The 27,905-nt window shown below is 32.2% G+C and overlaps 1 protein-coding gene across 6 annotated transcripts in view; it reads left to right on the plus strand.

Annotated features, from left to right (window-relative positions):
- Positions 1-27,905, plus strand: part of LOC148279417 (guanine nucleotide exchange factor DBS-like) — a 177,803-nt gene that overhangs the window by 43,694 nt on the left and 106,204 nt on the right. Inside the window, exon 1 of one of the 6 annotated variants that reach the window (XR_015822888.1) lies at positions 355-741. The exons of 2 other annotated variants lie outside the window; for them this stretch is intronic. Coding sequence is in view for 3 of the 4 variants with exons in the window: in XM_088229990.1 (XP_088086116.1) it covers positions 11,162-11,234 (73 nt within the window). In the remaining variant the exon portion in view is untranslated. Of the gene's footprint in view, positions 1-354; positions 742-10,849; positions 11,235-19,136; positions 19,265-27,905 lie in introns of those variants that run through there. 3 more of the 6 variants (XM_088229990.1, XM_088229992.1, XM_088229991.1) reach the window with 3 other exon arrangements.

Consider the following 27,905-nt stretch of genomic DNA (forward strand, 5'->3'; position numbering starts at 1 on the left):
AAATGATTTGAATAAAAACAAACTATGTACTTTGCATGACGTCATTAGTTCTTCCGAATCAACCAACAATAAGGGAGTTGAGAAGAGAACTTGAGACGTCACACACGAAGCAATTTAAAAAATACAACACTTCGTAGCGCGATAATACGATACATATTTATTTTTTTTAATTTGGCCTAGTTTAATAATCTAATAAAAAAAGCACTGAACTCTTCCTCATTACTAAACGTGTTTTTGTGACTTGGTATCATTGTGTTTTCGGCTTTCCTTGTATGTGACTACGGACCAATATGTGACCATACCGTAAACCGTCCATACGAGATACCAGATTGAGACAAAACATGCACGGTTTGATAAGTGTGCTGTTAGTATGCGAAAGTTGAATTACGTGCATCACCCACAAATGAAATATTTTTACTCTTCTCACGTCTTCGATACCATATCATTGTTTGTCCATTTTGCCATTTAATAATGCGTGCTGACGGCCATTTTCGCGGGTTCCATCGACTATTTAATTTGCGCTTTTGAATATCCTCAACATAAAACATAAACATACGAGTTATTCTGTCTCCAGTCGTCGGTTTAAATCCGTGGGTGATGTCGTCTTCCTCTGCTTAGTGGTTTTATTTCACAGTTGATTTAAATTACATTTTAAAATTAGTATTTCGCTTAAGAGTCGAGGTGGAAAAATGCCTTTGCGCTCTGATTTTTGGTTCTGTTACAAAAGACTGAAATGCACAGGTAATTTAAAATACGTTATGTGATATGTAAACAAAATTTTAGCTGTTATATTTACGACATAACATTGTTAAAAGCATTTTATTTGTGTAATTTCTAAAATTTCACCAGGTTTTTTTATAAATATTGAAAATGTTCTCAATGTCATTTATTTTTTTATATTGCTTTGTTAAAATGTATATTATATTGACACCTCTTTGTAACAAATCGTTTATTGTCGCAAAACGACGTTTTATGTTTTTTTGGTAAAGTTTGCATGTGATTATTTAGAAAGAAATATTAAAAACCTTTCAGGTAGTCTAGAAAAAAATACTAATATTAATAGAGCTGGTATCATTTGGAGTTTAGAAATCTAAAATAAAAATTCGATGCCATACATGGGGTCGTAAGAATTTATAAATACATACAAAATATCACAATAAAAATCTTGTATCTTTAATCTGTGTTTAAAATTTTCTGTTCTATACTGTTTTTTTTACCGATAATTTGTGTTTATTTTCTATGTCCGGGCTGATCAAGAATACAAAAACTCACGTTAGAAACTTTGATCAAAAACAAAAGTTAAATTTCGATTTATAGCCCTTTTGAATTTAAGCAGCGAAATGTTAACTCCCCCTTGTAATTCAGGCTGAAATTAAATATTGATTAAAAAGGTGGTCCCACGCCGCAATATTTTTTTGAAGTGGCATCTAAGCGTAATCACCTTGCCTTCATATAACAGAGAATCGATGTACGCTGCATTAAGTGTACCATTGCACTATCCTATGCACCATAGAGCGAACAGGGGTATGATGATGATTATCTATTTACTTGAAAATACTGTGTATATATCTAGATAGTAAAATCATGTTGTCATGTAATTATTGTGTGTATGTTGTCTTGCGTCAAGCGATTAGTGTTTAGATTTTTTCTGATCGGAATTGTTCCGTGATCGCGAATTACAAAAATGCCATCGTAAATCGTACCCACTACGAACATTACATTACCTATATTATGTTAAGCAGTTTTCATTATTAAATGTTTGGAAACTGTACCTTTGCCTCGATCAGTGTATCATGAAAGTCTTTGTTTTGTTCCTTGAACCAATCCGTGAAAAGTTCCTCTGTGAACTGTAAACATACTAATTGTGTCAACATTGAGCATCGCCGCTTCTCCGAGTGCTCTTTGATTTATTGTCATTTAACTGGGCATCCATTAATCTTCATATTGGTAGTTAATTTTTCTTGCATCAGAAACCCATGTCCTTCACAACTTTTCCCAATTTTAATTTGATTTAATCAATATTTGCCTCAATTATTGTGATTTTCAATTTGATGTATCTCTTTTTAATATTAACAAATTACAACAGGGATGGAGAATAACTTTAATAAGGGAATATGGAAGTCTAGGCATTTACAGGGCTTATGACCTGTCATTGGCTGGTTTAAGTGGCCACTTTACACACTGTGTTACATTCACCATTTTGCCTATGTTTGAACATCCATATTTCTTAAATTCTTTAATTTGTTGATTTTAGTGAAGTTAAAGAGCTGAGAAGACCTTTATGTTGAATCTCTTATGATAATTTGTTTTCAAAAATTTCGTAAACACATTAATACATTTCTTTGCTAAAAATGCAATATGATCCGTTTAAAAATTGATATAACGTCGTTGTGTGGTGTTGTGAGGTTTTACACGCCAGGCACAATGCAATAATATGAGATTCTATTTTATTTTTTAAAGTATTTTTCATTCTACAATTTCATAAGTTGAATCGAGCGTAAGACTCGACATATTGCTCTCATGTTATCAAAACACTAAATATCAATGCCAGTATTCTATGGACCACTAGGTGTGGAAAGAGAAAAATAAAATACTTTTTTTGAAATTCTTTATTGTGTGATTTCAAATGTTTACAACTTGCATTTGTTTTGTTGCTGTTGTAAAAACCTTACGAATTTCTTTTGCAAGTTAGTGGGGCGATTTTACCACAGTTTTTTTTTCAATCTTAACTTCCGCATTTAACTGTTGAATACTAAATACTTTCAATTTTTATCGTGGATGCTGTTATTTTTATATAGTACTCGACTAAATACTATTATCAGTAACCGGAAGCTCCCGAAACTGTATAAGAATGAAATATATTTCTAAACCATCGCGCATTGATTATACGTCTCGAATATTTATTTTTAAAACTGTTATTTTATTTCAGTACTTCTCGCATTGAATTCGTTATTATTTTGGGTAATTCGGTATACACACGGAAGGAGTACATCCATAGTACATAAAATGTTGAATTATTACAAATAAAACACAAAAATCCGTCCCTGCTATTGATAAAAGGACGATTAACAACTCATTTGTTAATTGGACTCATTTGGGTTTTTATGTAAATCTGTCCTTTCCTATCCTCTAGAAAAAAAATGATTTCAATTTCAATGTATGAGTAGTATGATAATTACTAGCTGCTGACTGAGATTAAATACTTAGTGCTTAAATAATAAACATTGAATAAAATTAATGTATTTTAAATATTGTGTTGCATATGTACCTACTGTCTAACGTTTCTAAATACCCTAAAAAAATATTATCACTTACAGTATTTACACCTCGCAATATAGAGCAAAGTTTCAGAAATTTTCGTTTTTTAATCATGTGAATGGCAAAAGTGAAGGAAATGTTTAATTCGTGATTAATTAATCCGGCGCCACGTGAAGACAAAATTAGCCATGCACTTATCTGGAGAACAATAGATTAATCGTGAACTTCATGACGTATATTATATACCTACCTATGCATTGTCATCTCTTTTATCTGCCGTCTGGGTCTGGTTAAGTAGATAGCATTCACCAATCAGCTTCGTTTCCGTGACAAGAAAAATGATGGCTCTGTAGGAATATCATCGATGAGAATGAATGAATGAAATAGAAATCAGCATTACAATCAAGCGAACGATTTTTTTTCATTATTTGAAATCAGTTTTTTCCAGACTATTTATTTCCGCAAGTGCGCCACCGCAAATGATTAATATCGCTAACTGTGTCGGTAGGTCGTTTCAATCAAAATGATTATCAATTTACTATTCCTCTTTTTGTTAACTGTTTGGTGAAGATGGAAGATATGTATATCGGCTAGTTGTAGTCAGCTCTAGTATTCTAGAATAGGCTATATATTACATTTATACACATATTGGAAATAGTATACTCCTTGTTCAAAGATAATTTATTATTGAAATAAAAGGCGAGCGATACTAAAACCTTGAATCCACAAATTTCGAATAACCGGTGCACGTGTCCATTCTTATTATGAATATGAATGTATCACTCGTCTTATTTCTACAATAAATAATTCCAATGATCTTCCACCAAGAATTTTCACTAACAAACCATTTTTGTATTGTAAACTCTGTTATTCATTTAATTATTTACATTCATATAAGTATAATAGGTTAGGTAGTCAAATTACCCGTAAGTCGCGTTTTCGATTTTTCGCGGTCGCGGTTCCGTTGAAAATAATTTACGGCGGCGACAATTTTTCGTTAGAGTGTGATTAGAGTGATAGTAAACAATAATGTCATAAAAACTTCATTAACTTACAGGATTTACCATCTGCTGTATAACGCATACCATTTATTTAAACATCCTCCGTAAAAATATAATGTTTACAAACATTCTTGAAGCATTTTAATACTATTTGTGGACTGTTCTTGCTATCTTGCAGAATGATTTTCGATGTAAGCGATTCTGCCCATCACCTATGTAGCTTTCAGAAGAGTGATTTTAAATGTAAATAAATCGCCAAAAGAACTGAAGTTCCCCGCTGTGAAATACTTTTAGTTTGTAGCCTTTTAAATCAGATCAATCGTCACCCAGTAAAAGACATTTTACTTACACTATTTTAAAAGCATTCTGAAGCATTTTTAACGTATTTATTGACTGTTTTCACCGTTTCGCCCTAGATTTATTTCAGCGTCCGTTTTAAGTCATTTCCCTCAACCACAAACCAATGAAAATGTGATTATTAAACGTACAGAAATTATCAAAAATACTGTAACATCAACATTTATGAAATCTCAAATAAACCAATCTCGTTTAATATATATATATATATTTTACTACTACTACTACTACTAACATCACCGCCACTTGTCTATCCTGACATACATTCCTAGCTTTTTCCACATTTATACATCTTGCCATACACGCCCTTCGGTTGTGTCTGCTTTTGACGTGACCAGAGACCAGACTTGAGATTTTAAATTATCTGATCATACCGCGTCTTTCTTAGTCGTCCAGGGCCTCAATTATAAACGCTATCTTCATCTGTATATATCGAGACGGTATAATTAACTTCTGTACTATCTGTATCTTACCTCGGTATGTTTTACCTACTTGCTATATCGACATCATATGATCGAAATAAGCCAATAAATGACCGCTAAAAATTATTCCGCGTTCCTTAAGTCATTAACATTTAAAATAGTTCTCATTTATATTTTAAATAGGCTTCTTTGATATAAAGTGCCCACTTCAAAGCGATTATCAACTCCAATAAATCCCAATTCAAGCAAAAAATGCTCGCTTGAACATGATTTTTATATAACTTTTAACCATTGCCAAAACACTATGCTTAACGATCGTCTGCATTTATCTACTGAGGTAGTACCTAGCGATTACAAAGCCAGCTCTCGTTACGTTCTATCAGAAAGATAGTAAAACAGATGGAAAAATATAATAACTAAATTTATTTTTTACAGTGGTAATTTTCAAACTATAGGACAGAACCTAACGAGATTATTTTTGCATCTAGCCGCTCGTTTCTTCTATTTGCATCTAGCGACTTCAAAATTTACTTATTTCTCTCTCATATTTTCAATAGGCTTTTTAAAAAAAAGTGCCGACCTCAAAACAATTGAAAATTTAAATAAATCGTAATTAAAGAAAAATTTGCTCGGTGGAATTTTTTTTTGGTCACTTTTAATTCGTAGATAAACGTATCAAGATGTTCTAGACCCATCGGTATAAACCGATGTACTTACATCAAAACTTGATGGTGGGGGGGGGGGTATCGATAGTATATCTTTGCAGTCGGTCGGGAGAATTTTATCTTCAACTATGACGTAATACTAAAGATATGCCATTTTAGAGCGTAGATATGTGTACTGTGACGTACGCTTCCCCTTGTTTTATATCGATGTACCTACCCAAAACTTGAAGGTCGGTATGATGTCTTTATCTTCCCATCATAATCGAGGCCCTGGTCCTACGTTAGCATTCATTATAGCCACGAACAAACCATCTTCGTGACCCTTTCTTAATCTTATCAATTACACCTATCTCAAATTTTCACTCTCGCCTGATTTAAGTATAATATGTATCGTAATTATTATACTTACGTTAACTATTTTAAGATACCTATACCAATTATTAAAAAAAAAAACGAAATACATTTATGCAGAAACAGTTCGTTAATATTATATTTATGTACTGTACCTACATGATTTCGTTGAAGTAAGTTAGGAATGGCGAAAATCAAAATTACTTTACTTGTTGGTATTGTTCCAATGTCCTGATATTGAAGGATAGGTAAATAGGAAAAATAGGATAGAAAAAAAATGAAAATAAACTGCCCTATGCTAAGTGCTCAGGGGTTCACAACAGTAAAAGTATTAAAAAAACGCAACATAAATACTTGAGTATCAACTACTCTTTTTTAATAATTATTTTTTGACATAATAAATAATAATAAAAATGATGTGACCTCACTGGCGTTACCCGTTCCGAGGATGTGAGAATATACAAAGAAGACATAATATACAGAGAGAAATTACATTACGTTAAGACAGTTTTAAACACTACGTATTTATGTTGATATTTAATGTTTGTATACCTTTATTATTTGTATTATAAAACACACAATAAAAGAACCAAAAAATAACATAAACTATACTTTTGTGGAGCAGGTGATTCAATATTTTGGGCGAACATTTTTTTAAATTTTTTTTTTTTTATTTAAATTTTATTGATAAACCCTTACGGGTTACATACATTTAACAAAATGTTTTCAATTTTAAAATTCACGTTCTACTGTTAATAATAATATTTTTAACATCTTTTGTAAAGGTTGTCTGAGTCTTTTGTTTAGTTTTGTCTGGTGGTTTATTGTATAATTTCAGTCCATGGTTTATAAGTCTCGATTGTCCTTTTCTCGTTTTAAAAGATTGTATATGATATTTTTCTGATATTCTCGTATTGTGTTCATGTTTACTACGATTTTTTTCAAGTTTTAATTCTTCGTCTACAATTACATCAGTGGCTAATTTATGAATAAATTTTAAAGATTCTAGTTTAAAGAGTTCAGTTACGTTTAATTGTTTAGTTTGTTCAAAAAGTTCTTTAGTTGCTGTTAGATAGGGAAGGTCATATACTAACTTTAATATTTTATTTTGCTGTCTTTGTAGTCTGTTTATGTCATTTTTTTACTTCTACCCAGCTCCACTATCCATTTTTTTTAGCCTTGTTGAATATTCAATCGTTACTAAGTGTTTTAATGGACAGTGGAGGTTGGTTATAGATTTTAATTGCATAATACTCAAAATCCCTTTGTCCGAAAGTGGTATTAGTTTGTATTCGTTTAAGTTGTCTTTGTGTTGAGAATCTGGTGATTATAGTATTATACCCATATGCAGAGACAAAACTTAAGGTGAGGAAAGTACATTCTAATCTCATATGCAAAAAATAACCCGAAGGTGAAGACAATAGGATGTACTTTCTTCACCTTAAGGTTTGTCTTTGCATGTTGGGGTTATGTCTTTCTTTTATTTTGTAGTTGCAAGTATTTTGAAAAATTATTTATCATCTGAAGTGTAAGAAACCTCGAACGATTACATTTATTTCGCCTCGCAGTTTGCAAATTAAAATAATGAAAAGACGATCGCTTTAGTGATTATTTGTCAATTTTCCACGTGCTAAAGACCCCGAATCTGACCCTTCTAAAAATACTTGAATTTCGCTTTCAGCCTACTGAAAGCGTAGTAAGATAATCGTCACTCAGCGAGAAGACATTTTCTCTTCTCTTGTCAACCTTTCAACACTTTCCATCACACCTTCAAAACTTAGTGTTATTTACTGCTCGTAACCCCCAATTCCGCGTTAATTTTACGCGGCGATACTTTAAGCGCGATAAAAGAAATTCCGCTCGACCATTAAATGTTTTGATAGAAAACTATATTAGCTCCGTCGTGCACGCCGCCTTTTCTTACCGCTCCACTCCACTCGCGCTCGTGATGCAACTCAGGGAACGAGAACCAAGAATGAGGAAGTTCGGTCTTTATTATTTTTTCATATGCTATCAAACTAAGACAATTTTTTAAAATTATTTTTATGTATCGTATTATTATCGCTGTGATTTTTTTTCTGTCATTTTGAAAATCCCCACTAAAACTTCGAAATTACACCGCTCGCGACGTCACGTACAGGTCGGTGAAAGTTCCTGACATTTAAAAGTTGAACCCCGTTCGAATAATTTGTACCCGCTAAACGTCAAAAAACCCTAAACGTCGAAAAACATGGCTACCCCGGAAAATTAATTGGTTAAAATTAATTGGTTAATTTAAACACGTGGTCACTTAAACTTGTAACGTTGCAAAGTGGTTAATTTTTATTTAAAAAAAATTTTTTATGCATTTTAGAAAAACTTCGCTGTACAATTAAATGGTCTAAGTTTTACCCCTTGTGAGAAAACATTTTTTACATCCAATTTCCCGTACCACTGGGGACTTCCTTGTTATGCAAACTGATACACTTTTTATATCAACAAATCTCGGTTCTAACTAATCGCGATTGTACCGAACGCCACGCCCCTGACGGAATTCGCCAAAGGCATTTTTATTCGCCAAATACACACGTTTAAAATTAGTTTTGCTACTACTTTCATATGTGTTTTTCTAATAACTTTTTCGATGTTCATTCTACTATTAAATACGCCAGCAGTCGATTTTATGCTATGAATATTTTGTGCACCGTAATAATTCTGGTGTTTCTATTTATTTCTCCTCTAATTATTTACAGTAATAATATAAACTTACATTTTCCAGATTATAATTGGAAAACGTACTGTATGACTAACTCTTTTTTTAAATATGACAATGAAAATACAAGCAATATTGTATTTAGATATTGTTTTGTTATAATTGAAAATGTTTTCACTAATGACATATTCACTAATGAAAGCACAGAAAATGCTTATGCTTATTATTATATTTGTGTATCTTGATCTTCTCTAGAAAGATGAAGTTACACAAATATATAATTACGCACATAAACACAAACGTCGCACACACACGATGATATAAACTCTCTCCTTCTTTATGCATTATTCAATTAAAAGTAATTTTTTTCAATTAGCACTAGTATTTTTAACATATTTCTACGTATTGTTGTGTAATAAATAGATGTTAAAATTTCTAATGTAGTAAAATAAATAAGAAAATACCCTTTCTGAAAGGTTTTGGGCCAGTTGCACCACAAAATAAAAAATGTTTGAAGTTTAATGATTGTTACTTTTTTTTAGTGCGTTGTTTGACAACCCATTTACTAAATTTTGACGAGAATGCAACAATTATTTGACTTTGCAACGGTTAGCTCGTGGAGGATCGATACATAAAATTTTATTTTCAAATTGGACGCGTTTGTCCGAAAAATGAATTGTCAAACCTGCGATCCTCCATTCACAAAACCAATTGCCATCGGCTAGGTTACAACGCTAGAGCATGACAGGAATCACTATGCTCGAAGTTACAACAATAAATACAAAAATGCCTCAAAGACAAAATATTTTAAATAAAAACACCTTTACAGTATTTGAATTTAGTACATAATTATGAGATTTATACATTTATTTCGATCTAATTTATGTCTCTACCTGATTCCAGAATCCATTTAAATATAATAAATTAATGTATCATTCATTAAAAACGTTCTACATTATTAATTTAATCTATTTCAAATGGTAAATAAGCTGGTTTAAATATTCTTAATTATTTATGTAGTCCATTTAAAATTGTTAATAAACTATTACTGGTTCAAATATTTAAAGTTGCTAATTTGACCGAAATCTGGTATCAATAAAAAACATGGCCACACGTAGAAAACGTAGTTGTGAAAAATGACATTTTGGCCCGCTTCTTCCATGCTCTTGAGTCTTCCTTTTCAAGCCATGGGTCATCTAGTTGGATTTGACATCAGGTCCAGTAATTGATACTCTAGTTCAAAGCTATAGCCTCAACGCCAGAAGGTTCTCAAAAGACAGCACATGACAGTTTCTTAATTAGTTTATTCGTCCGTAGATACAATCCATTTGTTGCATTTTTAAATTCAGTGCAATAATAAATTTAGAATTTTGATTGAACTCTCGATTCCTGAACAATTCAAACTGAATCAATCTGACTAACAAAGACGTGGTGCTGGCCGTGTAACATTTCACGTTGGCATTTGGTTAAAATCTAGTTTTATATGAGTAAAAGAAACAAAAGGGGCTCTGTAAATTTCAGCCAAAGATTAATGCGATGTCTAGAGACACTGGATCTGCATAAATAAAAGTCATTTTAATAATTAACACTCAAGGTAGCCCCTTTTTGAAGATCAGCAGCTGCTCGTTTCACTTTCTGTAATGAAAAGAAAGCTTATAAAGGAACCGCATCCGTAGATGCGTTCGCCATAGAAAAAATCAAAAAGATTGGTTGAAGTTGAAATAATATATTCTCTGTGACGGCAAGCAAATGTAATCCGTTACAAGTTACAACATAACTTTTTTTTGTACAACTGGCTTATAATGTCCAATTTTACACCTGTCGTCGTCACGTTTTATTTTTGCGGTTTTGTTATTTAAATTAAATCGCTATTTGCAAAATTGCTTTTTACTTTAAATAAATATTTAGCTAAATCAGCTTTCTTTAATATTGGCTTCGATACCAGTGTTCGCGTAATCACACCTCACCACTTGACACGAATGCGAGTGAATTACATACATAATAATATACTAGTCGGTTAGTGGCCCAAATGAAAGGTCCCCCACCTCTGACCGTCAAAGCTTCAACAGCGCAGCGTGGTGATCTGTCAGAATTCCGCCTTGTCGCGAGTTGTAGTCTGTAGTCGGTAGTCGGTAGCCGGTAGTCGATTGTCCGTGCCAGCAGTCAGATGTCGGCAGGGATCGGATATCCGAAGTGTCAGTTATCACTAGATCCCGCAACATAGTGGACACTTGTGTCGAGCCAATATCGCGAGTTAAATATTAAATTTATCAGTTAAACAATGCCATAACAATGAGGTGCTTTTTCAATACTGATCTAGGTGTGTTAACTTATTTGTTTACATGACGTTTTCATCTCGATTCCTAAATCAATATTTACGCGTGTGATAATAAATATAACAAACGTGCAACGTCCATGTCTCTTTTAAAGAAAATTACTTACGAATTCATTGTTCGCAGTGTTTGGCTAGCAGATTTTTATTTTACGGGTATAAGATTAAACAAATTAGTTATTCGTAGTTTTGGTCACCTGCATGTTGTTATTGTATTTACCTAACCTTATTTACTTTTTCTGATTTTCTGAGAATTTTTCACAATTTTCTCAAAATGTTCACGTCGTTTCTATTTGTATATTTCGCAATCATGTTGTTAAATAATCTATCAAATTTTCTAGCATTGTTTGTATTTTTGTAAATAATATGTATTTGCATAATGTCTTCCATTGTTGTAAGCAGAAACACAATGATATTTATTACATAATCGTCATCAGTGGTAATGTAGCTGTTTAAGGTTCGAATGTCCAGTGAAACAAATTCGTGAAAATAATATAAAATTCATATTTTCAAAACAATTATCTGGTATTCTCATTATTCAAAAGCAGTATGGAAGGTTTTTGTTTATTTAAATATCTTAATTAATGTTATTATAGATATTCATATTTTATATTTCCTCAACGCCATCTCCCGAGTCAAACGTCCTAAAAACGACGCCACAATAGGTACTTTCTAAAAATGAGAAAAAAATGCATTTTGTTACATTAATTTTTTTATGCGTTTTCGATTCACAAAAACTATACTGTATTGTTATTAAAATATTTTTCCGTGCAAGGTCGACATAAAATGTTCATTTAATCGTGTCATTTTCACTGTTATATTTCATATTCCCTGGACTGGATCTTGCCTTCATAGCAAGTGATCAAGATACACAGCACAGGAGGAATGATGATGAATATCTTAATTTTAGTGACAGACCGAAACAAATTTTTAGTCTAAACCGAATTTCGGCTTCTGTTCTAGTTCCGGATGAAACCGAAACTTATTTAAATACGTTAAAAGTCACTTAAAAACTCCCGAAATTGGCGTTTTTATCGTTAAAACTTAAGAGTTTATTAAAACAAGCGTTAAATAAAATACGCAATGAAATAAAAGGCATAAAGTTAATTGGTAAATTTGTTATTTTTAGCGCTTTTTGGTTCGTTGTTATCTTGTACATATAACTTATATGTAACAATTCTTCGATTTCATTTATTTATTCAGATATTTAGAACATTACAGAAAAAAGACCCAATTCATTCTAATTACAATAATAGATCACAAATTACAGTAGATAGTTATGTTATTAAAATAATATAACAAAATGTAAAAAGAAAAATTAAAAGTTAGAAAGTGCTTTCCTAAGGGAAGGCCCACTGTCGTGAAATATGTCGACATCCGAGGCGATGCGATTAAGTAGCAAGATTGCTCTACCAACCGGCATAACCATTGGCAGGTTGGTTCTGCATCGCGGTAGGTAAAACAATCGATGCTGTATTTGTCGAAGATAGTTATCAGGTACGAACAGACGATCCATCAGAATTTCTGAGTTATGTATGCGACTACCGATCACCTGGAAAAAGTGAACACCCAAATGAACGTCCCTCCTCCTCCTCCATAATGACTGATAGCCTAGTATCCCCAGTAAAAAGTCGGTTGGGAAGAGCCAAGGATAATATCCACACTCTTTTAGGTACAGATAGCGCAGAAATTTTTTCTGCACTCTCTCCACCATCAAAGAGTATCGAGCCTCATGTGGCGACCAAATAATGGAACTAAACTCCAAACGACTTCTTACCAAGGAATTATACAATGTACGCTTTAGGAACTTGAACTTATTTAACTAAATGAATTACAAAAATATAAATATGAAAGATCATAGAACTACTAACTATAGTCAACCAATCACAAAATCTGTCTAGTTTTTTTTTATTTTGGACAATGACAATGCAATTACTAATTATTTGAATGGACAACAATCCAATATCTCTAATTGTTCTAATTTTCCACCCGACTACAGCCGAACGTCATCCGACACATCCCAACCGCAGATTTCGGCTATTAAATTTATGACCCAAGCCGAAAACGCGGCCGAAACTCGTTTTATTGGCCGAAACTGATACTTCGGTCAGTGAGTAGTAATTACCAATTTGGCGAAATTTTTTTTTGCGAGATTAAAACAATGTTACCGGCGAAATATTGCTAGCGGTGCAATGAGCATTTTTAACGGCGATAAAATCATTTTCTGAATTTCTAGGAAACATAACTTTCGATAAGTTCCGCAGAACAGAGAATAAGTACCTAAAAGCCGGTTTGGGGAATGTACAATATTTTCTCTTCCGATCTGCATATTTAATTCATAAATGCACATCTCCGATGGAGCTTGAATATATTGTTACTGACCTGAACACTGAACACCAGTATATTATGTACATAAACACAATATCACAAGTACACCTGTTGCTTAAAGGGAAATGGGTCATCTCTTCTGGTGCACGGAAATAGCTGCAACTTTAATCAATGTATTCACTCGTTAAAAATATTAAGTTATCATAATAAAATAAGTAAATTATCGCTATACCATGTTTATTGCGAATTGATATCTTTCTCGTGTCAATACCGTAATTATTTTTACGTTCTACATACCTACAATTATTTATGTATTATCATTAGCTTTGTAGTAAAATAATAATTACCCGCAAGTCTCCATTGTGTTTACTGTAAGAAATATTAGCGTATCATATAATACGCGGGCAAAAGGATCGTTATAATTGAATATAAAAATGTTGTTGTTGGTGAGATTAATGTTAATCTATTTTCTTTCTTATTATTTACTCATTGTGTGGTTGGCGTAGTAATAATAAGTCCGCCTCATTGTATAGCGGTTGGTGCGTTTGCCCACCGTTCTTGGACTGGCACCTTCGTGTAACAGATGATCTAAATACGCTGCATCTTTGTGGCAAATTCAGTACCCAATGCACCACTGGATGCGGAAAGGGCTATTATTATTATTGTTTACTTAAATATTTAAATTTTGGTGCCATTTTGGCAATCGTAAATAGCTTTAGAAGAAAATTGGAATAAATAGAGTTAAGGCGGTTCTACACGCTGGCCGATTCATTGGCAAGTACGTATTGGCAAACGTGTAGAGGGGGTATTTGCGGCTGTCGGTGCTGGCACACGCGCAACCACATGCGCCGGCGCGCGATCCGTCTGCTGTCAGTTTGTTTTATACAGATTTATTTTATTTATTTATTTAATCACTTTATATACATATACAATTTATATACGCATAAGGGCGAGTATATTGCCTTAAGGCAATTTCTTCCTACCTACCCAAACCTTTCAATCTGAGAAAATCAGTGGTATAAAAACATATTGTTAGTTTTATCAATAATTTCATTATAAAACAAAATATTCATAAAATTATTTTTTTTTAAGAAGTGAAAATCGACTAAATATCTGCACTATACTATGAAGAAAAAAAATCGGTAAAGGGGGAAGGAAAGAGGGAAGAAACATGATAAATTTAAATATTCAAGAAGGGAAATTTCATACGTGATTTGAATGTAAATAAAGAAGGGGCGTCTCTGACATATCAAAGGGCGCTGACTAAACGCTTGTCAACGCGTCCATGCGCTGTCCCAGCTTTTAGTACGAACTACCGGAGAGGACTCACGTGATATCTCGCCAACGTGTGGGTATTTTAGCGATTTCGCTGCCAATACGCACACCAGCGTACTGGCCGTCTGACCTCTAATCCGTGAGTCCGCAACCCTACCCTCGGCTCCACATATACACTTTGTATTTGATGATTTTACTAGTAGTATAAAATGCGTCATTTTTATCATTCATCAAATAAATGTGTTCCCTTCAACCTATCACTATAGCTATTGGGAATAGTTACTCGTGAAATATATCTCTGTATTTCGTTTTACTATCATTAAATACTAGGTAAAGGTAGGTACATTTTCATAGCTTCAAAATCCGGTGATTATTTAGAAAATACTAAAAACATTGAAGTAATCAGCTACGCCTCTCTGATCTCGTAATTATGTTTATTTTTTGTCTTTTGGACGTCGTTGAAGTGTATCAGAGGTTTGGAAACGTCGCAACTCTTCGCTGAGTTTTCCTAACCAGAAGTACACGACATGTGGAAAGTAGGCGCGTGTTCAAATAATTACCTATATTCAAACCATAGGGAAAATCCAACTACTTGATTAATTTAATTTCACGCATCCATTATTCCCGCCAGCTGAATGTCTTTGAACTCTTTGTGGGCGGTAATATGATAACACTCCAATGGTCTCGTATCTCTTGTTCGTGAATTAGCTGTATCGAATATTGGCGTTCTGAAATTTGTGAAGGACACCTTCAAGGCTGAGATATTTACAGTCAAATCTAGTAAATACTTTGTGAGTTATTCTAGAGTTTAAAGTTCAACTGATTGACTTTCGTTTCATGTATCACATACAATAGAAATATAAACCCGTTACCCGTTTAAGTATTTCCTAAAAAATGTATGCATTCAAAATATGCCCTGCATGTGTTAGAAAAACGATGAATTTGAGTATATTTTTTTTATTTGAAGCACTAACTTTGTGGTTATTCATTATAATAAAATAAACAGAAACAACTTTGTTTTTAACCACTTATTTTTTATTGTTTTCTACCGACCGGTTTCAAAGCTATAGTTAAACTAATTAGTTAAGTATACTTTGATAAAGAAGCTTATACAGCTTTGAAACCGGTCGGTAGAAAAAATGTCTGAGTGGTTAAAAACCAAGTTGTTTTTAGATACCTAAATATTTAGATTCTGGCGACGTTTTCCGACAGTCGTAAATAACCTCGTCAGCAAATGGGAATCAAGTTCTATTATTTATTTTATTAATTTTCTATTATTTATTTTATTAATTTTTCACGCCTTTGGTAAGCTCTCATATATCCTAAAATGTCCGAAGTATTTAATTTACTTAAAGAAGAAACTTTTTGATGCTTGTGTTCTCCCTGTACTGACATATGGCTGTGAAACTTTTATGTTCACGAAAAAAAATTTACACGAATTATCAGTGACAGAGAGCCATGGAAAGGAGAATGCTGGGTATTTCGTTGAGAGAAGGAAAAACCAATACATGGATTAGAGCGAGAACAAAGATCACCGATGTGGTCCATAGGGCTGCCAACCAGAAATGGAGCTGGGCTGGTCATATAGCCAGAATCACAGACTCTAGATGGACCAAAAAAGTCCTGGAATGGCGACCCAGAACGGGTAGAAGAAGTGTCGGCAGGCCTCAGACAAGGTGGTCTGATGACATAAGACGAGTTGCAGGAAGTGGTTGGATGCGGTTGGCTCAGGATAGGGAAATATGGAGACTAAAGGGGAAGGCTTATGTTCAACGTTGGACAAGAGACGGCTGATGATGATAAGGCTTTTACATACATGAAAGTTATATAAAATATGAGTATATAAACAACATTAAATTTTAAAAATACAATATAAAGCAACAAAAGATAGAACACTGTTTAGAAGTAAAGTTGGTATAAAAAAAAGAAGATGAGTATATAAACAACATAATTTTTTTTTTTAATACAATATAAAGTAATAAAATAAAGAACTGTGTTTAGAAGTTAAGTTGGTTTTAATTTATTTTTTAAAAATTATAATAATATATATAATATAATAGTAGGCTGTATACACGTGGACAATGCTCGAGGCCTGGGATAGAACAATATCCGTGCGCGTTCACATGAGGACAATGGTAATTATTGTTCCGCGGAGATAGCCTGCCCGCCCATCTCCATGACAATGTATCGGAACAATGTTCTGCCCTACATATTGCTGTTTACACGTGGACAATGCTCAAATCCTGGGACAGAACAATATTGTCATGGAGATAGACGGGCAGGCTATCTCCGCGGTACACTGATTACCTCCACCACGCGTTCACGATCACGCGTACGGACAGGACCTTACAACAATACCGATCGTCGCCCCGCATTTTTTCTGCCGAAATGGCTGCTGAAAAAATCATTAACATGATTTATTTCGTCCTCTAACCCGTTGTAGGACACATATTTTGTGTTAATTTACGTCTTGCAAACCTAATAAAATATGCCTTTTTTAAGATAATAAACCGATTGCATTTAAAAAAGCTGAGAGGAAGAAGGAAGTATTAATATCTCAGAGTAATAATGCGCCAAGCTATAGAGGAGCCCAAACGTAGGAAAACCATTCTGACTATTGGGTATTAGCTACAGTTCGCAGCAAAACAATGGGCCGTACTCAGGTCGAGAATTGCCAAATGAATATTCATTTGCATCGTAAATACTTTTAAATATGTACTTGTGTATTTATTATTGCAGGGTTATTCCAATTTATTTTATTTATAGTTCGCCTGTATTTATTTTATAAAACTGAAAATACATGTGTGTGTTTATTTTTTTATTTATTTATTCACAATGTACTGTACTTATGGTACATTTATTGAGACATACATCCCAACTACATGGAACCACAGTCCTGTGTTGAGTTTGTTTGTTTGTCCGTCACATCTCCGAAACGGCGAGTCGTAGCGGCCTGAAATTTGGACACGTCATTTTAGATGCGATTTCAAGGTTAACGTTGCTATTTTCGAGTAAAACTTGAATCGACCTCTACTCGATAAAGACTCAAACTTTATATGGATGCCTAGTGCGGTCCCAACTTATTGCCCGTAATCAACTGTCATTATCAACTGTAAACATACTTTAATTCACAAATGTATCCCCTAAATTGAGAAAAAATAGTATCTTAAGTAAATATGTTGATATAAGGAAAGTTTTTAAGCAACATAATACACGTGTCGGGACAATAAATGCCAAAAATCAATATAAATAATAGGAAAAATTTTCGAAATCAATTACCTGTGAAAACTGACTCCTTTAACACCATTGATGCTTCTACTGTTGTAACCAAACATACTGCAATTCACCCTAGTCGATTTTTATTTATTATAACGTAAATATCTAAGTTATTTACAAACAAAGCCATGCACAGCGACAAAGCATCCGATAGAACCGTTACGCGTACGTTGTCAAACAAAACAAAATGGCCGCCAATTTGTTGCAAACCAACATAGCTTGCGTTCTATGAAACATAGTGATAGGGCTTCTCTATAGGCTGTAAACTGCATACCATCTTGTTCACCTTAATAATAAGTTAAGGAATGCTATCTTTGTTTAGTTTTTTATATTTTACTTTTTGTGCTGTTACGTGTTCACTAATTGCCATATTTACTAGTTCTTTGCTCAATGTATTATTATTGTGTTTTTTTATTGTGAACTTTTTAAAATCAATCTTATGTTGTTGAAATTCCATTCGACGATGCGTTTTGTAGCTGCAAGACTTTTTGTAATGTGAGCTATTATATTATTTTTATCATATTATGTAAATGTTATCAAATATCTAAATTTAGTAAATGGGGTCTAGAATTTCAACCGTCCATGCGCTCAGTAGCTGCAAGACTTGTTGTTATCTAACTTCCAATTTTTTAAATTTGCTTTTTATTTCATTTTTTTAAATATCACTTAAACCCTAAACTTCATTGTCAAATATATATTTTTTTAAATGTAAATAGGGGCTAGATTTCTTATTGTCCATGCGCTCTGTAGCTGCAAGACGTGCTGGGATATTTATTTATTGTACAGCGCCCTTGGGGTTATTTTCACAAAAATGGCGCTATATAAATTATCCAAACATTATAAACATTATTGACGCATTATTACTCTGAGGTTAATATTAATACTTATTAAACTTTTTTGGAAATTCCGAAAATTTCTTAAATCAACAATGAATGATTAGTAATTGATTTTGTATTTATTTACAGAAAAGAATTGACAGCTGTATAATGCGACAAATCTAAAATTCCATCACCGTTACAGGAAATGTTTACACATTGGTGCGATAATATTGCGATACACTTGTGATTTTCCGAATTATTGAACTATCAATCCTCCTGTTATCATACAATATTTCAGTACCTATTTATCTTTCAATGGTTGTCCGCGTACGCGCGTACGTGTCAAGAATGTTTACCTGTGCCCGCATGTCGATTGCATTTTGCAAATATCAGTTCGCGCTATCGCATCGTTTTTTTGTCAAATTCTGTCACGTCTGTTTGCAGTTATGAGTTTACATTTTAGAATGAACTTTTTCTCGTCAATTCAAGGTTAGTGCGTGTTTTTTTATTATTTACTACTAACGCTTACCTACTTAATGTTTTTTTAATATTTAAATTTTGTGGGACATTTTTAACGAGTTGTAAATAACTCACTATTAGAAAATGGAAATCAAGTGGGGTAGAGTGGGGTTTGAACCTCGGGCCTCTGGCCCGTTAGTCCGTAAAACTAGCCACGGAACCACAACCCGATGCATCCCAATTCTAACCAGAATCGAAAACATTTTATGTCCAATAGTGTATGCATGTTAGATTATTATGAATATCTTGTATATTTCAAAATTAATAACATCAAACAAAACATTGATTAATTTTAAATGCCTAAATAATTTCGATTAGATATAATATAAATATGACTTTCTGTATAAATTTGATACATCTTAATTTAATTATTTTATTTTTGTTTTTACTTATTTGCACCACACAGGCCAGGAGGCCCAATTACAGTGGTAAATTCCGGTACTAAACACCCAGGCTTGAGAAAAAACTCATTTTATGATGTATGTGTTATCGGGAATCGAACCCGGAATCTTCCGTTTGCTAGTCAAGCGTCTTAACCACTACACCACGGAGGCCGCCATATGTATTTATTAATCTAATTTTAGATTGTAGTGATATATAACCAAACAATGAGTTTTTTTTGTTTCCTTAAATCTTACTATTTTAGCATACTTTGTAGCAGTATTTTGAGTTTGGCCAAGTGTTTGTAAACGAAAAAGGAATGAAGAAATATGGATGCTCAAATATGAACAAAATGGTGAATGTTACGCAGCGTGTTAAGTGCCGATGACAAGTCATAAGATCTGTAAATACTTAGACTTCCATATTTCCTTTTTCTAAAAATATTTTCCACCACTGTGGTAATTTGTTATACTTTATAAGTAATAAAATTAATATTAGTTAAATTCACCATGCTTCGACAGATCATAGGCCCATTAAATGCCTAGACTTCCATATTCCCTTCTCAATAATGTTTTCCCTCTGTTGCAATAACCTCAAACTTAATAACCCCCCACAGAGTGGAATCCAGCCTTATCTACAATATATATTTTAACGTACTCAAAATATCGAAATATTGTTCGCTATTTTTTTTCTGTCCGACTAATATTATGTAGAATGTAGACCGTTTTTTTAGGTAAAAAATGCCATAAAAACTTACCGTGTACAAAAATAATGACATGTTTTGCGTATAAACAATTCAATATGGGTATCTCGCCATATATAATTTTGTGAGGGTCATGCACTAACTAGTTTTTGACCAGAAGCAAGCAAAAATTTGTATTTATATCTTTATTATTGCAGTATGAGATCCGTCAAGTCATTATCGCGAAAAAAATCTTAGCCAAATCTAAAGCGTGGATGTTTTTGTCTTTAGCTGAATACACAAAATGGTCAATTATATTGTATTCCGAATTCCCATGTGTCTCCCACCATCTGTACCGGCGTGACTGTGTTCCAATTTCCCGAGTCGCATTTCCTTGACCTTCACCACAGTTTCCGCATCGCCTAGTAAAATACATATTACACGTGACTTCACTTACCATCTTGCGTCTCGCTAAGGGCAAAATTAAACATGGTTAAGCAAAGGGAATTCGATCAATTTTATCTCTGAACACCTCGATGTGCTTAAAATATTACGCTTCACGCTAAACTTGTACAGTAATGAAGTTCAGTGCTACGGGAAATTTGATATTAAAGTGTTTTTTTACACGCGCCAAAAATTAGAGCATTTGCGGCGAAGTTTCTCGAAAATTTATAAAACAGTCAATAAAAATACGTTTTGATAATGAACAATTTTAAAACGTCATAGATTCTGGTCAACAGTCGTTTAGAAATAGCCAATAAATTATGTGTTGTGATATTATTGATTTCCGGTTTCCGGAAAGCCATCTTTAACGCGTTTCCATACATACGGGGTTCTCTTTTTAAATGTCAGCTCAACTGACCGACTACAACTCGTGACGTCACCGACGGAGTAATTTAAAAATTAAAAAACATCAAATCATTGCGATGATAAAACGATGCATAAAATTTAACAAAAACAAATTTGATTTTGTTCTATAGTCTATCAACAAATATTTTCTTTTAAATCACCGAACTTCCTCATTATAGCATATCGTAATTGTGGTCCCGTGGGTAGTCGCGGACTCCGGATCATGAGGCCCGAGGTTCGTACCCCATTCTACCATAACTTGTTTCCCAATTTCTAACACGGTTTTTTATGACGAAAAATGAATAATTACATAAATGGCCGTGGGATGTTTTTGTTTTTATAAATAAAGTGGTATATTATATTATGTAATAAAAAATGTTACAAACGTAAACAATGTAAATAAATAAAATAAATAAATAAATCGCGGGAACGCAAATATTTATTTATAAAATGAAACATTATTATTTATTAATAAATAAGAAACTTACGAAGAAATTAAAAGACACGATTAAGAAATTTATCACTACCATTTTTTGTCATCAATATATTGAGTATATACACACATATTATTTTCTTTAAAAAAGGAATTTTGCGTTCTTATGACTAACCTAAATATTTCAATATTCTTTTAGTCATAAAAAAACCGTGCTGGAAAATGGGAAACGAGTTGTTATAGAGCGAGATTTGAACCTTAGGCATTGTCCCTAGACTGGTGGTACCTGTAGACTAATCTGACCACTCCACATACTTTCGTGCAACACGTGATTGAGTTAAACAGTAAAATAATTGACATGTCAAACAAGTAATTAGTTAAGTAGTTAAAATAAATTTACAGGTAAAATAATTAGTTAAAAAATTAAATAATTGACATAAATTTACAAGTTAAAATATAATAAATAAACAATAATCCGGAAATCGCACTTTAAAGAAGATCGAAACATCTTACGCATTTTCTTATTAATTACTGCTACTCTCCACCCCTTCTCTATTTTTACTGACCTCATAATATTTCCCTCATAAACTAACATTGAAATTTCCGCATCAGAGCCCCGATTAAAATGGGAAGTTAACGGAGTCTATAAAGAAAAACCGATAATTGTGTACGAAAATTAGTATATTTGCAAGAAAGTTTAAAGTATCTTCGTCGATAACCTATAATTGAACATGTTTAGAAGAAAAAATTGTATGCATATTCTGCTTTTTATACAGAAAACTTAATTTTACTTTGTAGATAAAATTGAAGATAAATGTTAACTTTCCATTGTAAATATCGATATTAGTTTATACCTTATCTGTATATACCGATGAAGATAGCCGTTCATAATCGGTATATATAGAGACGGTATAAACTAATATCGATATTTATGTACGAAGGTGTGTATATTTGAATGAAAAATAAAAATATCTTCGCCGGTAACCGGTAGTTGAACATGTTTAAAAAAAAAAAGAAATTTTTTCACACAAAAAACTTAATTTTACTTTGTAGATAAAATTAAAGATAAATTTTAACTTCCCATCAGAATACGTACCCAGGGCCCCGATTTACGATGGGAAATTAACATTTATCGTCAATTTTATCTATAAAGTAAAATTAAGTTTTCTGTATGAAAAGCAGAATATGCACACTATTTTTTCTTCTAAACATGTTCAATTATAGGTTACCGACGAAGATACTTTAAATGTTTATACAAATATACTCATTTTTGTACACAAATTTGTTTTTTTTATAGACAGTCGAAGATAACTCTGTTAACTTCCTATTGTAATCGGGGCCCAGCTCTGCTTTTGAGACAGCAGTGATAGCACGTAGGTTTTTAAAAACTCTGGCGTTTGAAGCTTCAACCTAAAATGTTTTATTTTGCGGAATGGTTTTGCTTTCAATCCCGTTAACTTAAACTTCTCCTTATGACCAGCCGACCAACCCGGCTCCGAGATTATAAGATCGCGTGTTCTGACGATCCGTGTGAATCTCCTCGGGTGCATCCTAATATCACTTTAAAAACTCCAGTTCTAGCTAGCGGTTTGCTGCATACACTGTTAATATAAACAATAACTGAGATTTAATGCGTATATAACAACACATCGATTCATTTATTATACCCACGCAACGGTAAAATAAAAGGAAACTGATTTCATGCACTCCAATCAATTATTTCCGCTAGCTTAGTGTATTATTTTATCTCTTAATGAATACTACGAGTATTTCAGTTATAAATGCAATCATGTCTTCAATATAATATTATGCTTCGGAGTAGACGTTTTCTACTTAAAATAATATACATTTACGTCCAAAAATAATAGGTCATATATTTATAAACTATTTATATTTATTTTACAATGTTTTTTGTAAGCCTAAATCTTTGTAAATATATTGTAGATTTAATTTGCTGTACATTTTATCAATATTGACGAATGTTGTCAACAACGACAGATAATAAGGCCTGTAAATGTCTTGACTTCCAATTTCTTTTTCTATTTGTAATTTTTTTTTTGAGTAGGTATACGGTTTCTTTTATGTTTATGATATCTGTTTTTTTTTAATGTTTTTTTTTATTTATTCGAAATTGAATAAATATGATTAATATTCCCTTTAGGTCTTCTTTTCCATAATATCAACAATTACCGTCTCAAATTTCATATTGGACTTTATCATCTATTTTTTATTTATTTCATTTTTTTAATCGCTAGTCCTCGGTATGAATGTGAACTTGCTATAGACTCTGCAGTGTTCGTACATCCATAATAACTTTTATTAGAAAGGGGCATTCCTGTATTGAAAGTTAAATTTTATTCTCTTTTTTATATTGTATCAAATTTTACCGTTCGTAAGAAGATAAGTTTTTATTTGAAGTAAAAATACTTTTGTTCAACTTATAAATATATTTATCACTTCGCGTGTCGGCCGTTTCGCCTTAGGTTTGATAATGCCCTTGTAAGGCGAAACGACCGTCACGCGAATCATAAATATAGTAGAACCTGTATATTGCTATTTTATAAATAATATGCGGTCTACAAGTTAACCACCCATTCAGTAAATATATTTAATGATTTTTAATACGTACTCTATTTACTTTTAAAAGAATAACGAGCCATTTAAATGACGTTGGTCGTCCTTTTTTGGACCTGTTGCCAACACCATAAAATTTATAAAACTGTGTTATGCTTTATACCACACGTCATGATATTCCTAAATGTTATGTTTTTGTTACCCATACAAGCATTATATTGTAATGTCCGTAATTTGTCATTTTACTCACTTATCACATATTTTTTTAATATATATATTTTTTAAACAACCGTTATTTTATGCGTGTAATTCCGTTATTGGTTCGATAAATATGCGTTTTACGATTATTTTTTAAATGTAGGTTTATATAATGTATGCAATAAAAAATGTTTTCATGTTTAAACATCATTAATGATTAAAATAAGGCCGCCTCGTGTTAAATGGTCAGCGCGTTTCCCTACCGTGCAAGAGGTCTCGGGTTCGATTCCCAGCATGGTTGACATAAAATATTTATTCAAAAGAGTGTTTTTACTCTAGAATATTTCACCTGAAGTGTAAGACTAATCCTCTTACTTGCTGCGATTGGTGTACCGACGCATCTTATGCACCATTAGGTGCGGAAAGGGAATGATATGATAGGGTGCAGCAAACTAATTAACCAGTAAACCTAGAATCATCGTTTTCATATAATATTTTTTTGTGTCTACTTTTTTTAGATCTATTTTATCTATCAATCTTGATAAACTCCCTAGGGTGTTAATTCCGGTATGTGTCTTTATAGGCTTGCTCGAAATATTTTTGAGTGATTATTGTGATGATAAAATTGATTGTCCTTTTTATCTTCATGACGCTTTGTCCGCCATCCTGTGGGTGACTTCATAGAGCACAATGCAACATGATCTGTCCCTATTGTATTTGCCTAACCTTGTGTGGACATAGGCGTAGACTCCTGCATATTGTGATATGGATAATTAATTGAGCGACCGTAGATCCGCGATTCTGGTGAAGTGCGGATTAACCTGCCTACATCACACAATGTAAAACCGCTTAGTTTGAAATCGCGTACAGGATTGGCCATTGACCGTAATCCGCATAATCACAAATCCTATTTTGATGTTTACCTACATCGGCACAATGTACCCAGCCTTTATACATAATACAGGTGGCCGAATACTTGCCGAAAAATGCAGGGGGTAGAACACCCCAAAGGCTGGCTTTTTACAAAAAAGGGGAAATGTTATAAATAAATTTTAAACAGTTTTTAAGATATATTTTTTTTAGTTGATTTCGCTACTGTCTGAATTATTTTTTTTGGAGTAAATATTTACTTTTTCAAATTTTTTTTTTTCAGAAGTGGTTTGTTTTTTAGTATTATTCTAAAAATTATTTAGTCTTAAAGTTTTTTAAATACCGTTACACCAGATGTTTTTAAAAAATCAGTGTCGGCGTCTCCGATAAATTGTTGAGAATCGGGTTGTGGTCCCGTTGCTAGTATTGCGGACTCACGGATCAGAGGTCCGAGGTTCGAACCCCACTCTACCCCAACTTGATTTCCATTTTCTGATAGTGAGTTATTTATAACTCGTTGAAAATGGTCACCAAAATTAAAATATTTTGGTAAAATATAAGAACGCCAATATTTCTCTTTTATTAAAAAAATATTTTAAAAAACACTATTATTCCATAAAAAATATGCTTTTAATAATATTTCTGATTGAACCTAGACCTGTTATATTTTTTCTTCGATAATATACTTACTTTATATTCAACATACGAAGAAATTTTTGTTTGTAAAAGTAAATATTTATCATAAAAAAAAAAATATATATATATATATATATATTTATATCAGAAACGGTTCACAATTTATTTTAAACATTTATCCTTTTTTACAGCCCTTGAGGTTTTCTACCCACTGTATATTTTTTTACGTAAATTTTTTGGCCATCCTGTACATACAAACTGAATTTATTTATATAAATGGATAGATTACAGTAGTTATTGTCATAATACATAGCTCGCGTTGAGCCTAAATTGGATATTTAATGCTACCTAATATTATTTATAGACAACATTTATTATTATGTAATTTGGGATTGTCATTGTCATTGTCCGATTTAAGTGATCATTTTACAAATTGTGTAATATTTACAATTTTTCCAACGTTTGAACATCTATATTTCTCAATTTCTCCCATCTTTGTATTATTATGAATAACTTTTATAGTGCAATTTCGTAATCCTCAAGGATGCTTTACAAAATAAATATTGAACTGAATTCAAATTTATATGAAGCAATTTATTTTTTCCTAACATAATGCATTTATGCAAATAATTTGTTGGATTTTGTGAAGTAAATGCTAATGACAGGTCCATAAGTACTGTTAATGCCTAGACTTCTGTATTTCCCTCTCTAAATGGTTCTTTGTCTCTTTGAATTAAAAGGGTTTTTTTTATTTTATATCATATTATACTCACCTATATTTGTTAATGTACATACATTTGTATTACACATATATATATATATATATATATATATATATATATATATATATATATATATATATATATATATATATATATGATTTCAACTCTTAATTTATACATACCTACATCTACTACCTGCATCGTTAGTTATGATTTTTTTTACAATTAAATTGAAATGTTCATGGAAGCAGAGAGAGAGGGAGGAAAGTAAAGTAGCTTTACAATGTCTTCTCCTTTTTATGAACTTTTTATGTAATATTTTTATTTTTACTTTTTTAGAATTAAATAATTTTTCCCCTCTCCTCCTGCATTCATTAGTGTGAAATCTGTAATTGGTCTTACTTTTTAAAATTGTTAATTTGTTCCTTGTTTTATATAAAGACTGTATGATTTCATTAATAAATAAATAAATAAATATATTTTGAACTATTTTATAAAAAACAGGCTAAGGGCCCATTTATTTTTAATTTTATCTACAGAGTAAAATTAAGTTTTCTCGATAAAAAATTTAATGTAAACATTTTTTTAGACTAGAATATATTTAAAAAATAATGAGCATGTAGATAAAAAGTAGACCTTTTTATATCCTCTTAATTGTTTCTATGACTAAAAATTGTGTCTGTTTTAATTTTCCAATATCTTTTCTTTTTTTCAATGTTTTGTAATTTATATTAGTTTCAGTTGTTTTATTATCATTATTATTAGTATTTATAATAATGTTTTTAAAAACATTATTAATGGTATATTTTGTAATTTATATATATGCTTCAATTTTTAATACGAGTATTATTGGTATGTTTTCTAATATATTTTTCAATAATATTTTTATTGAATTGAATTGGTTAAGCATCATTTAATGAAAAAACACATGTAACAAAGAAGGTCCTGCTTAAACACAAGAGTTATGTTACTAATCGGGACCTGAAACAATGAACCTCTGTACATTATAAAACTGTAAAATAAATAAATAAATTACTGGTTACCGATGAAGATACTTTTTATTTTCTTACAAATATGCACATTTTTATACATAAGTACCGATTTTACTTAATACTGACTGTCTCAATATGTACTGATGAAGATAGTGTTGCATTGGTATTCCAATTGCAGCGTATCTTGATCATTTTTGTTAAATGGAAGGTACGGTGATCAGTCTTACACTTCAGGTGCAAGTCCAGGAAGAGTGAAATATTGCAGCGTATAGCC

This window comes from Micrasema longulum, unplaced genomic scaffold, assembly GCF_059751315.1.
Source record: "Micrasema longulum isolate JH-2025_06_02 unplaced genomic scaffold, ASM5975131v1 h1tg000725l, whole genome shotgun sequence".
Lineage (NCBI taxonomy): Eukaryota > Metazoa > Arthropoda > Insecta > Trichoptera > Brachycentridae > Micrasema > Micrasema longulum.